Source organism: Protobothrops mucrosquamatus, unplaced genomic scaffold (assembly GCF_001527695.2).
Source record: "Protobothrops mucrosquamatus isolate PMUCROS unplaced genomic scaffold, P.Mucros_1.0 scaffold6203, whole genome shotgun sequence".
Classification (NCBI taxonomy): Eukaryota; Metazoa; Chordata; class Lepidosauria; order Squamata; family Viperidae; genus Protobothrops; species Protobothrops mucrosquamatus.
The window spans coordinates 17391-30989 of record NW_015392035.1 but is presented as its reverse complement, the minus strand read 5'-3'; the positions used below and the strand labels follow the sequence as shown (position 1 = coordinate 30989).

Sequence of the window (13599 nt, the reverse complement as noted above, 5' to 3'; positions counted from 1 at the left end):
GTGATTCATAAATCACGTTTTTCCCAGGACCGTCATATCTTTGAACAGTCACAGAACGAACGATTGTTAAGTCAAGGCAGGCCTGTACACTTTTTCAGGGTCTACTGCCTCTTCCAACGGTTGCTAAGTGATCCGTCGTAAGTCGAGGACCACCTGTGATACACACATAATTGGCAGCCAAGCTGAAATCAAGAGAAAGTATCCTGAACGTTAGATCCGGTGGTGAATTGTGATCAAGGGAATTGGGATTAATTAAAACTCGGACATTGTAAATACTAAACGTTCAATTAAAATATTAAGGGGAATCTAAAAACTGGGAAAAACTAACCGGGACATTGATTTGTCTAAAAAGATTGAACGTTAAAACAACTAGGATAGGTGTAAACAAAAATTATCGATAAATGCAAGACAGTTATTTTTTATTTAATCGATATAGTAAGAATTGTATTAATTTAAACTGCAGCCAAGAAATCAAAAGACGCTTGCTCCTGAGGAGGAAAGCTATGGCAAATCTAGACAGCATACGAAAAAGCAGAGACGTCGCCCTGCCAACAAAAGTGCGTATAGTCAAGGCCATGGTTTTCCCAGTTGCAATGTGTGGTTGTGAAAGTTGGACCATAAGAAAGGCTGAGCGCCAAAGAATGGAGGCCTTTGGACTCTGGTGCTGGAGAAGACTCCTGCGAGTCCCCTGGACTGCAAGGCGATCCAACCGGTCAGTCCTAGAGGAGATCAACCCTGACTGCTCTTTAGAAGGCCAGATCCTGACATTGAAACTCAAGTACTTTGGCCACCTATTGAGAAGGAAGGACTCCCTGGAGAAGGGCCTAATGCTGGGAAAGATGGAGGGCAAGAGAAGAAGGGGACGACAGAGAAGGAGGTGGCTGGATGGAGTCACTGAAGCAGGAGGCGTGAGCTTCAATGGACTCCAGAAGATGGTAGAGGACCAGAAGGCCTGGAGGAACGTTGTCCATGGGGTTGCGATGGGTCGGACACGACTTCGCAACTAACAACCACAACAAAATGTAAGACAGTAAATACCAAGGGGAAAAGAGAGGAAACATTTAATGTAATCGTTTGAGATCTTTCCTAAAGATATTTGTATGTTATTGAATTATGGACTAACTCAGCCGCCACGTTGCTTTTCAAATATTTAAATGTAAAATTAGAAAAATCAATAAAAAAAATTCAAAATGAAAAAAAAAGAGAAAGCATTTCAGATGTTCTGGGCAGATGTGCCCAGCTTTAGATCAGAAGTAGAAATGGGAGGTGGGTGGATGTCTGCCACCCCCCCCTTCCAAATCCCCTCAGCACCTTGGACCTGAACTCGGCACGTCCATCTTTCAGTGCCCCCCCCCTCCTTCTGAGCCTTACCTGGAGACATGGAAGGTGGGTTGTAAGGCCTGGTGGGGAACGCCAGCTGAGTGCCCGGAATGTAGGTGATCCTCTCCATCGGGGGCGTACTCGGCCCTCCGGGGTGGGGCACCAAGATGGTGGGCGCCATGCTGTTCAGGTCGATGATTCCTTGTCGAAAGAGGAACGGAGAAATGCCAACACGGATGAGACCGAAACAAAACAAGACACATCGACCTACAACCGGCCTACGAACCCCTCAGAATCCAAATCAACCGCACAGCCGACCGGAGACAGCAACGGCCGTCAGCTGTCCCGCGCAATCCCCCACTTTCCAGATCATTTTCCAATGACCCTGTCTGTGTAGATTCTCAGTCGTCCAGGTCAGGGTTGTCCCAAAGATGCTTTTTTAGGAGGCAACTGGACTTCCTTTGTTTTTCTTTGAAGACGTTTCGCTTCCCATCCCAGAAGCTTCTTCAGCTCTGACTGGGATGGTGGGGAATGGAAGGATTTATACTCCTTGCAGAAAGCCGGTCATTTGCCTTCTTTTAGAGCAGCGGTTCCCAACCTTTTCTATACCCCGCGCCCCTAGAACGCTTCTGATATATTCTCACAGCCCTCGAATCCCTGCAAAAGTTCGAAATAACGACAACGAATTATGCACGTACACTATAATTCTGAAACTTCTAAGCCCAGGTTTTCGCACCCCCTGGAATATCGTCCCATACCCCTAGGGGGTGCGAGCACCCCCGGTTGGGAACCCCTGTTTTAGAGCAGGGCTTTTCAACCTTTACACCCATTGTACCACTTTTAGGATATGGCAACATCCGAGTACCACCAGTCGCCTAGCAAGGTGCCAAAAATTTGATGACCCCAAAAAAAGAGGAAAAAAGTGATAAAGTACTGGTAGTCCTCGACTTACAACAGTTCGCTTAGTGACTGTTCGAAGTTATAACAGCACTGAAAAAAGTGCTCCCCAAGCCACAGCCGAGCAAGACACCTGCCTGCTCGCTCAGCGGCGCTCTTCCTCCTGTCCGAGGTTTCCATTGTTGTGAGCATTTCTGTTGAGGATTGGTGGGGTGGGGGGGTGTTTAGTTTTTATTCCCCCCATTTGCTGGGTGGTTGCAGCAGGTTTTGGTCCCTTCACATGACCCTGGGACACTGTGACCGTCATAAATATGAATTGGTTGCCAAGCATCTGAATGTCAATCACAAGACCCTGGAGATGCTGCAACATTCCAGCTGATCGGCGCTTCTTCTGGGCTCAGCAGAAGCACCAGGATCAGCACCGAGCTCCAGCTGGATCCTGGCACTGATCCTGGCGCTTCCACTGAGCCCTGACAGTCCCGAAGAAGCGCCGATCAGCTGAAAAGCGGCACTGATCCTGGCGCTTCCGCCGAGCCCTGATAGCCCTGCAGCTCCAGCCATCTCTCGCTCAGGCTTGTGCGGTGCTGCCACCGGTTCAGCTCATTCCCCTCCCCCGCTACCACCTTTCTAGGATGGTCGCGTACCACCTGCCAGGTGCCAATCTCCCACAGGTGGTACCCCTACCACTGGTTGAAAAGCCCTGTTTTAGAGAGTTGTTGAGGCCACTTGGAGGTTTACCTGTGTCCTCAGGATCACCTGAGCGGTGCAAATGGGTCTGGAGCCTTCTTGGAGCCTGCCTGAAGACCCCCACTGGATCCCCTTCCAGGTGTTTTGAGGCAGAACCCCTAAGGCAGGGGTCCCCAACTCCCGGTCCGTGGACCAGTACCGGGCCGTGGCATGCCAGCAACCGGTCCACACAAACAAGCAAAGCCCCATTTGTGGGATGCAGGCAGCACACCAAACCACGCATCCTCCGGTCCGCGGAAAAAGCTCGCTCCACGGAACCGGTCCCTGATGGAGCCCAAAAGGTTGGGGACTTCTGAACAAGGGGATTCTACGAACAGAGTTCTAGATTAACCTGGTTTGAGCCAAGGAACCCTACCTCGGGCACCTGCGTAAGGAAGAGCCAAGGTCTGCTCCCGTGGGGACAGGCCTCGCGCAATGTCCGGCCGCAAGTTGACCTGCATCTGCTGGGAGGTGATGTAGTCGTTGAGGATGGTCTGCCGCGTGTTCTCCATGGCGTAAAGCTGGTATTGGCTGGGGTAGCCGGGGGTGGGCGAGAGCTGCCGCTGGAACATGTAGGCGGTCGCTGGGGGTCGGAAGAGAAAAAGGCATTGGAGGGGGTCAAGGAGGACGAAACAGGCAAGATATACTCAGTCAATCAGAGCAGAGCTGGAAGGGACCCTGGAGGTCTTCTAGTCCAACCCCCTGCTCAAGCATTCCAGTCTCTTCTTAAAAACTTCCAGTGTTGAAGCATTCACAACTTCTGGTGGCAAGCTGTTCCACTGGTTAATTGTTCTCACTGTTAGGAAGTTTCTCCTTAATTCCAGGTTGGAGAATAGGTTGATCCCCCCTCTCCTAGTTTAATGTCTGGTTCAGTGGTGGCGAACGTATGGCACGGGTGCCAGAGGCAGCACTCAAGAGCTCTCTCTGTGGGCACGCGCGTCGCCCCAGCCCCGCCTCCCACCATGGCCCCCTCCTCACCAGCAGCCCCCCTGGAGGAGAGTTGCCTCTGAGTGCGGCCCGCACGGAGCAGCGCAGCCAAGGACATGGCAGCTGGGCAGCGGGGACAAGACTCCACCCTCGCGCCCCGTTGCCTGCAGATGATGCTGCGGGGCGCGGGCGGAGGGCGTGGCCATGGTGCTGCTGGGCCGCCTGGACGATCTGCTACGGCGGGCCGTGGAGGCGATGGGTGGCCCTGCGGGCGGGCGGGGTGGGGGCAAAGCAGGCGGGGAGCAGGTGGGGGCGGTTTTGGGGCACTCGGTCTCTAAAAGGTTCACCATCACTGGTCTAGTTTAATGAAGAGAAGGACTAGGGGAGACATGATAGTAGCCTCCCAATGTTTGAGGGGCTGCCCCAAAGAATAGGGGGGAAGTGAAACTATTTCTCCAAAGCGCCTGAAGGCAGGACAAGAAGTAATGGATGGAAACTAATCAAGGAAAGAAGCAACCTGGAACTAAGGAGAAACTTCCTGACAGAGAGCATCATTAACCAGTTGAATGACTTGCATTCAGAAGTTGAGGGTCCCTCATCACTGGAGGTTTTTATGAAGAGACAGGACAACTACTTATCTGAAATGGTATATGGTTTCCCGCCTGAGCAGGGGGTTGGACTAGATGACCTTCAAGGTCCCTTCCAATTCAGTTATTCTATTCTATTCTATTCTATTCTATTCTATTCTATTTTGCATTCTATTCTATTCTTTTCCATTTTCAATTCTGTTTCATTTTCTATTCTATTCCATTCTATTCTATCCTATCCTATCCTATCCTATTCTGCATTCTATTCTATTCTATTCTATTCCATTTTCAATTCTATTCTATTTTCTATTCTATTCTATTTTATTCTGCATTCAATTCTATTCTATTCTATTCTGCATTCAATTCTATTCTATTCTATTCTGCATTCAATTCTATTCTATTTTCTATTCTATTTTATTCTATTCTGCATTCTATTCTGCATTCTATTCTATTCTATTCCATTTTCAATTCTATTTTCAATTCTATTTTCTATTCTATTCTATTCTATTCTATTCTATTCTATTCCATTCTGCATTCTATTCTATTCCATTCCATTCCATTCTATTCTGCATTCTATTCTATTCCATTTTCAATTCTATTCCATTTTCTATTCTATTCTATTCTGCATTCTATTCTGCATTCAATTCTATTCTATTCAATTTTCAATTCTATTTTCTATTCTATTCTATTCTGCATTCTATTCTGCATTCAATTCTATTCTATTCTGCATTCAATTCTATTCTATTTTCTTTCTATTCTATTCTGCATTCTATTCTGCATTCTATTCTGCATTCTATTCTATTCTATTTCATTTTAGACCGTCAAATGGAGCTAAACTCACTTAAAGACTGCCTCACTTAGGGGGCTCAATTGTGCTCTTAAGTGGAGGACTTACCTGTTATATAGAAAAACTAATAGTAGTAGTAGTAATAATAATAATAATAATAATAATAATAATAATAATAATAATAATAATAATAATAATTGTACGTACCGGGATCCAAGGCTCTGTGGAACTGTATGGTGGGGTCCAGGTGAGGAGAAAGATGGCTCCTGTAGACCTCGGGGGCAGCCCCTCGGTGGTGGGGGTCGAAGGGGCTGTGCGTGACCACCGGGTCGACCCCCGGGACCGGAGATTTGGCCGGGACGCTCTCCCTTTGCGTTGGCGTCAAGGTGGACTTCCTCTCGTGATTCATAGGCTTCGCTGAGGAAAGGCTGCCTGTGAAGGAAATCCGGATTCGGCTTAAGAGTTTGGCTTAAAGGTTGTGGGAAGGCAAAGCTGCCCCATTTTGGCCAGCTGCGACGCTAAGGTGGACCCCTGAGCGCTGGCCGGTTGGTTTGAAAGGCAGAAACGCCCAAGACGGCCGACGGCAGAGGAAGACCCGGCGGGCCATCGGGGACGGCCTTTTTGGGTTTCTCCTTGGTTGGTCGGTGTCGTTTTTAATCCGTTCGCTTGTCTGTTGTTTTTTAATTAGCATTTGTTATGTTTTGTCTTCTTTTTATTGTATTTTTTTTAACTGTATTTTTTTTTTGTTTTGCAAATTTTGTCATTTGGTAAGACCTGTGTGTGTGTGTGTGTGTATCTATATAGCTATATCTATCTATCTATCTATCTATCTATCTATCTATCTATCTATCTATCTATCTATCTATCTATCTATCTATCTCTATCTATCTATCTATCTATCTATCTATCTATCTATCTATCTATCTATCTATCTATCTATCTATCTATCTCTATCTCTATCTATCTATCTAGATAGATAGATAGATAGATAGATAGATAGAGATAGATAGATATCCCAAACATGTTTAATCTCATCTCTCTCTCTCTCTCTCTCTCTAGATAGATAGATAGATAGATAGATAGATAGATATCCCAAACATGTTTAATCTCATATCTCTCTCGATAGATAGATAGATAGATAGATAGATAGATAGATAGATAGATAGATAGATAGATAGATATCCCAAACATGTTTAATCTCAGTTACTGATGATCCTCTGGAAGTTGGCTCAGCGGAAGCACCAGGATCAGTGCTGCTTTCCAGCTGATTGGTGCTTCTTCAGGGCTCAGCAGAAGTGCCAGGATCAGTGCAGAGCTCCAGCTGGAGCCTGGCACTGATCCTGGGGCTTCCACTGAGCCCTGACAGCCCCGAAGAAGCGCCGATCAGCTGGAAAGCGGCACTGATCCTGGCGCTTCCGCTGAGCCCTGACAGCCCTGCAGCTCCAGCCGTCTCTCGCTCAGGCTTGTGCGGTGCTACCACCGGTTCAGCTCATTCCGCTCCCCCGCTACCACTTTTCTAGGATGCTCGCGTACCACCTGCTAGGTGCCAGTGGACCACAGGTGGCACCCGTACCACTGGTTGAAAAGCCCTGTTCTAGAGAGTCAGAACAGGTGAGTGGTTATTATATTACCCGCTCAACTGATCCATTTTTTTCTCCCTCGTCCCGCTGACCGTTAACGGAAGCCGCAAAGCCTCCGAGGCGACCTACCTTCGCCGCGGTTCATCATGGGTGAACTTCTGGACAGGCTTTGATAGCCCACCGGGGTCCTCCTGGCATTGGGGTCCTCGTAGATCCCAGGACTGACTTGGGACTTGGGAGCCTCGTGGAGCGTGGACCGCAGGACGGAGGGCCCCGAGCTGACCACCGAGGTGTGGCGAGAGCGGATCTCTCCAGCCTTGGGGTCTTCGTGCTTCCCGCGTTCCACCACCTTCATGTTCTCGGGGACCATCTCCATGGGCGGGAGGCCTCGCGAGAGTTTGCTGGGCCCGGTGATCAGGGACTTGACGTTGTGCTTGATGGCCGACTGGCAGGAGCTGCTCTCGTATTTGATGGGCGTCCCCTGGAGAAGAGAGGAGAGGAGAACGGGGGCAAGTAGCGGAGAAACCTAGCATGGTCTTAGAATGGCGGTTAAATCAATGTCTGACTGCATCTTGGCAGTGGGGTCAGATGGCCCATCAACCAATAACAGGATATGGATTGTTTAATGAAGATGGAACGCAATTAAGATAAGTATAAGCTTTAGAAACAAAAGGTTATTGTATCTAGAGGGACATGATTTACAATTGGGGTGGCACGCTTTCTTATGGTACGGGAAAAACAGAGTCCATAAGTAGGTACTTTCAAAATCATTTTATAAGAAATGCCTTGTCAACAGTATGGGGAAAAATTAAAGCTAAAATATATTTAAAAATTCCAGGGTGGTTATCAACGATGGAGGCATTTATGCATCCGAACTTGGTAGACTTTGAAAAAATATGGACATATGAAGATATTCTAGATATTGATGGGAAATTAAAACCTAAACAAGAACTGGAAAATCAGAGAATTAACTTGTCCTGGTGGGCACATTTACAGATACAAAGTAGATATGAAAAAGATGTAAAAATGTATGGATTTTATAAGGATCAAACTGTGTTTGATAAGATTTTGTTAACCTCAGATGAGAAATTAATTAAGAAAATGTATAACTTTTTGTTAATTTTGGATATGGAAAGTGAACAAGTGAAAGAAACAATGACAAGNGATGTTGGAAATGTAAACATAACATAGGCACGTACTATCACATTTGGTGGACATGTGGTAAGGCAAAGGCCTATTGGAGAAAGATACATATGTGGTTAGAAAAAATATTGGGTGAACAAGTGGATTTTAAACCTGAACTTTTTTTACTAGGTATTATGCCTGAAAAGACTAATAAGCAGAAATTATATTTAATCTTACACATCACTACTGCAGTGAGAATAATTTTTGCACAATACTGGAAGAATGAAGGATTGCCATCAGAAGAAGAAATAATCAGGAAAATATTGGAATGTGCAGAGATGGACAGATTAACTATGAGGTTGAAAGATAAAGAAGATACAGACTACTATCAGATTTGGAACTTATTTTATTCTTGGCTAGAGGAAAGAATGAAGGATTAGGAATTGAACATGTATTAGCATAGCAAACTCCAGACAACTTGTTGATTGGAAAAATTAACATATGTTGATGGGGGGAAAAAACCAATAAAATCTTTATTAAAAAAAAAGATACGTATAAGCTAAAAGTGTATTGATAAATGTAATAATGATGTTTTTACTGAGTTGATATAATAAGAACTGTACTAGTTTGAATACGAGACAGGAAATGTTAAGGGAAAAAAAGAAGAAATATCTGATGTTGTAACTTGAGATTTGTACTAAAGATTTTGTCATCGAACTATTGATTAACCCAGTCACCACGTTGCTTTTTAAATACTTAAATGTAAAATTGGAAAATTAATAAAATGTTATTTTAAAAAAAGTTACTTTTTTCACTTCCGTTGTAACTTGGAATGGTTATTAAACGATCTGTTGTAATATAAGGACTATCTACTTTAGAAGAGTATACTAAAAAGCAGAGATGTCACCCTGCCAACAAAAGTGCGTAGAGTCAAGGCCATGGTTTTCCCAGTTGCAATGTATGGCTGTGAAAGTTTGACCATAAGAAAGGCTGAGCGCCAAAGAATGGAGGCCTTTGGACTCTGGTGCTGGAGAAGACTCCTGCGAGTCCCCTGGACTGCAAGGCGATCCAACCGGTCAGTCCTAGAGGAGATCAACCCTGACTGCTCTTTAGAAGGCCAGATCCTGACATTGAAACTCAAGTACTTTGGCCACCTAATGAGAAGGAAGGACTCACTGGAGAAGAGCCCGATGCTGGGAAAGATGGAGGGCAAGAGAAGAAGGGGACGACAGAGAAGGAGGTGGCTGGGTGGAGTCCCTGAAGCAGGAGGCGTGAGCTTCAATGGACTCCAGAAGATGGTAGAGGACATGAAGGCCTGGAGGAACGTGGTCCATGGGGTCGCGATGGGTCAGACACGACTTCGCAACTAACAACAACAACATTAGAAGAACAGACCACCATCTGATGGCGATCTGGAAGCTCGCCCTGAATAGGGGTGAGACTTTGTGACCTCGACAATTGCTTCCAGCTCTTCCCCCCAAAAAAGGGGGGGACTGTAGGATTTGATTATTTCTCCCAATGGCGGCCTCCAGGTTTTTGCTCACCTGGGAGATGGATCCTTCAATGATGGGGCGGACGTGAGGGACGAGGTCGGGGGCCTTCTGGCTTTCTTGATTCAACAGGTCCTGCCGGGGGATTTCGTGGACGGAGCGCCCCATCTCCTTGATGGTGGTGACCGCATCGTAGGGCTTCCCCTTGGTGATGGCTCCCTCAAAGGTCCTCATGGGGGGAGACTCCCTCTTGATCTTCGGGTACTTCAGCCCGATGTCGTAGCTCTCGGCGGTCGATCGCGGGGTGCCTTTGGTGGGAGACAGAGGATCGCAGGATTGGGATTGGAATAGAATAGAATAGAAAAGAAAATAGAATAGAAAATAGAATGTAGAATGTAGAATGTAGAATATAGAATAGAATAGAATAGAATAGAATAGAATAGAATAGAATAGAATAGAATAGAATAGAATAGAACAGAATAGAAATAGAATAGAAATAGGAATAGAATAGAATAGAATAATGAAAAAATGGAATAGAATAGAATGGAATGGAATGGAATAGAAAATAGAATATAGAATAGAATGTAGAATATAGAATGGAATAGAAAATAGAATAGAATAGAATGTAGAATATAGAATGGAATAGAAAATAGAATAGAATAGAATAGAATAGAATAGAATAGAATAGAATAGAATAGAATAGAACAGAACAGAATAGAAATAGAATAGAAATAGGAATAGAATATAATAGAATAATGAAAAAATGGAATAGAATAGAATGGAATGGAATGGAATAGAAAATAGAATATAGAATAGAATATAGAATAGAATGTAGAATATAGAATGGAATAGAAAATAGAATAGAATAGAATGTAGAATATAGAATAGAATGTAGAATATAGAATGGAATAGAAAATAGAATAGAATAGAATGTAGAATATAGAATGGAATAGAAAATAGAATAGAATAGAATAGAATAGAATAGAATAGAATAGAATAGAATAGAATAGAATAGAATAGAATAGAACAGAACAGAATAGAAATAGAATAGAAATAGGAATAGGAATAGAATATAATAGAATAATGAAAAAATGGAATAGAATAGAATGGAATGGAATGGAATAGAAAATAGAATATAGAATAGAATGTAGAATATAGAATGGAATAGAAAATAGAATAGAATAGAATGTAGAATATAGAATGGAATAGAAAATAGAATAGAATAGAATGTAGAATATAGAATGGAATAGAAAATAGAATAGAATAGAATAGAATAGAATAGAATAGAATAGAATAGAATAGAACAGAATAGAATAGAAGGACAAGGGGGGACATGATAGCAGTGATCCAATATTTGAGGGGCTGCCACAGAGAAGAGGGGGTTAACTTATTCTGCAAAGCACCTGAAGGCAGAACAGGAAGCAACAGATGGAAATTGATCAAGGGGAGAAGCAACCTAGAACTAAGAAGAAACTTCCTGACAGTGAGAACAATTGACCGGTGGAACTCCTTGCCTCCAGAAGTGGTGAATGCTCCAACACTGGGAGTCTTTAAGAAGAGACTGGACAGCCATTTGCCTGAAATGGTATAGGGTTTCCTGCCTGAGTGGGGGGGGGGGTTGGACTAGATGACCTCCAAGGTCCCTTCCAACTCTATCATCATCATCATTATAACATAGCTGCCAGAGATCTTGGAGGCCATCTAGTCCAACCCCCCGCTCAGGCAGGCAACCCTAGACCATTTCAGGCAAATGGCTGTCCAGTCTCTTCTTAAAAACCTCCAGTGATGGAGCACCCACAACGTCTGAAGGCAAGCAGTTAGGAGAGAAGAGATGGAGGGAGGGGGGAAAGGGGGGGAAGAGAGGAGGGAGTGGAGCATTGGTCTTTTTCTTACCTTGCATTATTGAGCCCGCCAACACAGTCCTCTCCTTCATGTCGGAGTGGGGGCTGCCTTGAGGCACAGCCCGGCAGATTAAGCCTAAAAGACAGAAGTGCCATTACTGAAAACAACATCTCCCTGTTTCAGTTGTATCTCTGACGATATTTGGCGAATTTCAACACATTTCCGAGGAAGCCAATAGCGATGCATTTATATCCTAGAACAGGGCTTTTCAACCTTTTCACCCATTGTACCACTTTTAGGATTTGGCAATATCCGAGTACCACCAATCACCTAGCACAGTATCAAAAACTTGATGACCAAAAAAAAAAAGGGAAAAAGTGATAAAGTACAGATAGTCCTCGACTTACAACAGTTCGCTTGGTGACTGTTCGAAGTTACAGTGGCCCTGAAAAAAGTGCCCCCCAAGCCACAACTGAGCAAGACACCTGCCTGCCCGCCCGGCCGCGTTCTTCCTCCTGTCCGAGGTTTTCATTGTTGTGAGCATTTCTGTTGAGGATTGGCAGTGGGGGTGGGGTGGGGGGGTGTTTGGTCTTTATTCCCCCCGTCTGCTGGATGGTTGCAGCAGGTTTTGGTCCCTTCACATGACCCTGGGACACTGTGACCGTCATAAATAGGAATCGGTTGCCAAGCATCTGAATGTAAATCACAAGACCCTGGAGATGCTGCAACAGTCCAGCTGATCGGCGCTTCTTCTGGGCTCAGCAGAAGCCCCAGGATCAGTGCTGCTTTCCAGCTGGATCCTAGCGCTGATCCTGGCGCTTCCGCTGAGCCCTGACAGCCCTGCAGCTCCAGCCGTCTCTCGCTCAGGCTTGTGCGGTGCTGCCACCGGTTCAGCTCATTCCCCTCCCACACTGCCACTTTTCTAGGATGGTCACCTACCACCTGCCAGGTGCCAATGGACCACAGGTGGTACCCCTACCACTGGTTGAAAAGCCCTGTCCTAGAAACATTGTTTGAAGCTTCATTTTGTCCAGGAACGACACAGCGTCTGCACATCGGTGTGGCCATCAAGACTGGCCGGCTAAGACACATCAAAATATAGCAAAATATATCCCAACGGTGCTTTTTTCACAACGGATTTATTTTATTTATTACTAGCTGTACCCAGCCACGCGTTGCTGTGGCTCAGTCTGGCAAAAGCGTGTGTTGCTTTTACGTCCAACAGATGGCGCTGTTTTTCAAACAAAAGCATGTTTTTACCTGTCACAGGTGTGACATCTATATAATATAGGTATATAAAAACACGCGCGTATTTGAATGCAACGTTGTGTCAAAATTTCAAATCAATCGGTGAAGAACTTTCGGAGATTTAAGATTTTGAACAAACGAACATTTACATTTTTATTTATATAGATAGATGGTTGCCATATTTATGTAGTGTGTATTGGAGGTGGTGACCCTTTGAGAGCTCAATGGAATGAAATTTCATTTTAATGTATACTAATTAGTGTACATTCACAGTGACAATAAAGTTATTATTCCATTCCATTTTCCATTCCATTCCTGGGAGGGAGGGCAACAGATGGAAAAACTCATCAACTTGGAATTAAGGAGAAATTTCTCCACAATGAGAACAATTAACCCCTGGAACAGCTTGCCACCAGAAGTTGTGAATGCTTCATTGCTGGAGGTTTTTAAGAAGAGACTAGACAGTCTGAAACGATATAGAGTCTCCCTTCCAGCTGATTCTGATTTTCACGCAGGACACCCTACACCATTTCAGAGGCTACCTCTTCTTGAAAACCTGAAGGAGCACCCACAACTTCTGGTGGCAAGCAGTTCCACTGGTTAATTGTCCTCACTGTCAGGAAATTCCTCCTTCATTCCAGGTTGCTTCTCTCCTTGATGAGTTTCCATCCGTTGCTTCCTGTCCTGCCTTCAGGCGCTTTGGAGAACAGCTTGACTCCCTCTTCTTTGGGGCAGCCCCTGAGATACTGGAATGCTGCTATCATGTTACTCCTAATCCTTCTCTTCATTCAACTGGACAGACCCAATTCTTGCAAACAAAGAGGAATTTGCTAGCCAAGCTTACCTTCTAAAGGCGTCGAGACGGGAGATTCTCGCATTGACATTGCCTGCTTGATGTTTCCTTCCATGGCTTCATAGGTCCGTTTGAGGCCCATGTCGTGAGCGGTCCTTGGGCTCCGCGTTCCTTCCCGGACGTTCTTGATGGCTGTTGAGAAGGAGAGGGAGAGAGAAAGAGAAACAGAGAGAGAGAGAGAGAGAGAGAGAGAGAGAGAGAGAGAGAGAGAGAGAGA

At 45.0% G+C, this 13599-nt stretch overlaps 1 protein-coding gene across 1 annotated transcript in view; it reads right to left on the bottom strand.

Annotated features, from left to right (window-relative positions):
- Positions 1–1371: 1371 nt before the first annotated feature.
- LOC107300136 (nuclear receptor corepressor 1-like) overlaps positions 1372–13599 on the bottom strand; it is a gene marked incomplete at both ends in the record, with an annotated part of 18706 nt that continues 6478 nt past the window's right edge. The window contains 7 exons of the mRNA XM_015829476.1: positions 1372–1521; positions 3320–3526; positions 5452–5672; positions 6947–7305; positions 9494–9747; positions 11333–11416; positions 13374–13514. Of these exons, the coding sequence (XP_015684962.1) occupies positions 1372–1521; positions 3320–3526; positions 5452–5672; positions 6947–7305; positions 9494–9747; positions 11333–11416; positions 13374–13514 (1416 nt within the window). The remainder of the gene's footprint in view (positions 1522–3319; positions 3527–5451; positions 5673–6946; positions 7306–9493; positions 9748–11332; positions 11417–13373; positions 13515–13599) is intronic.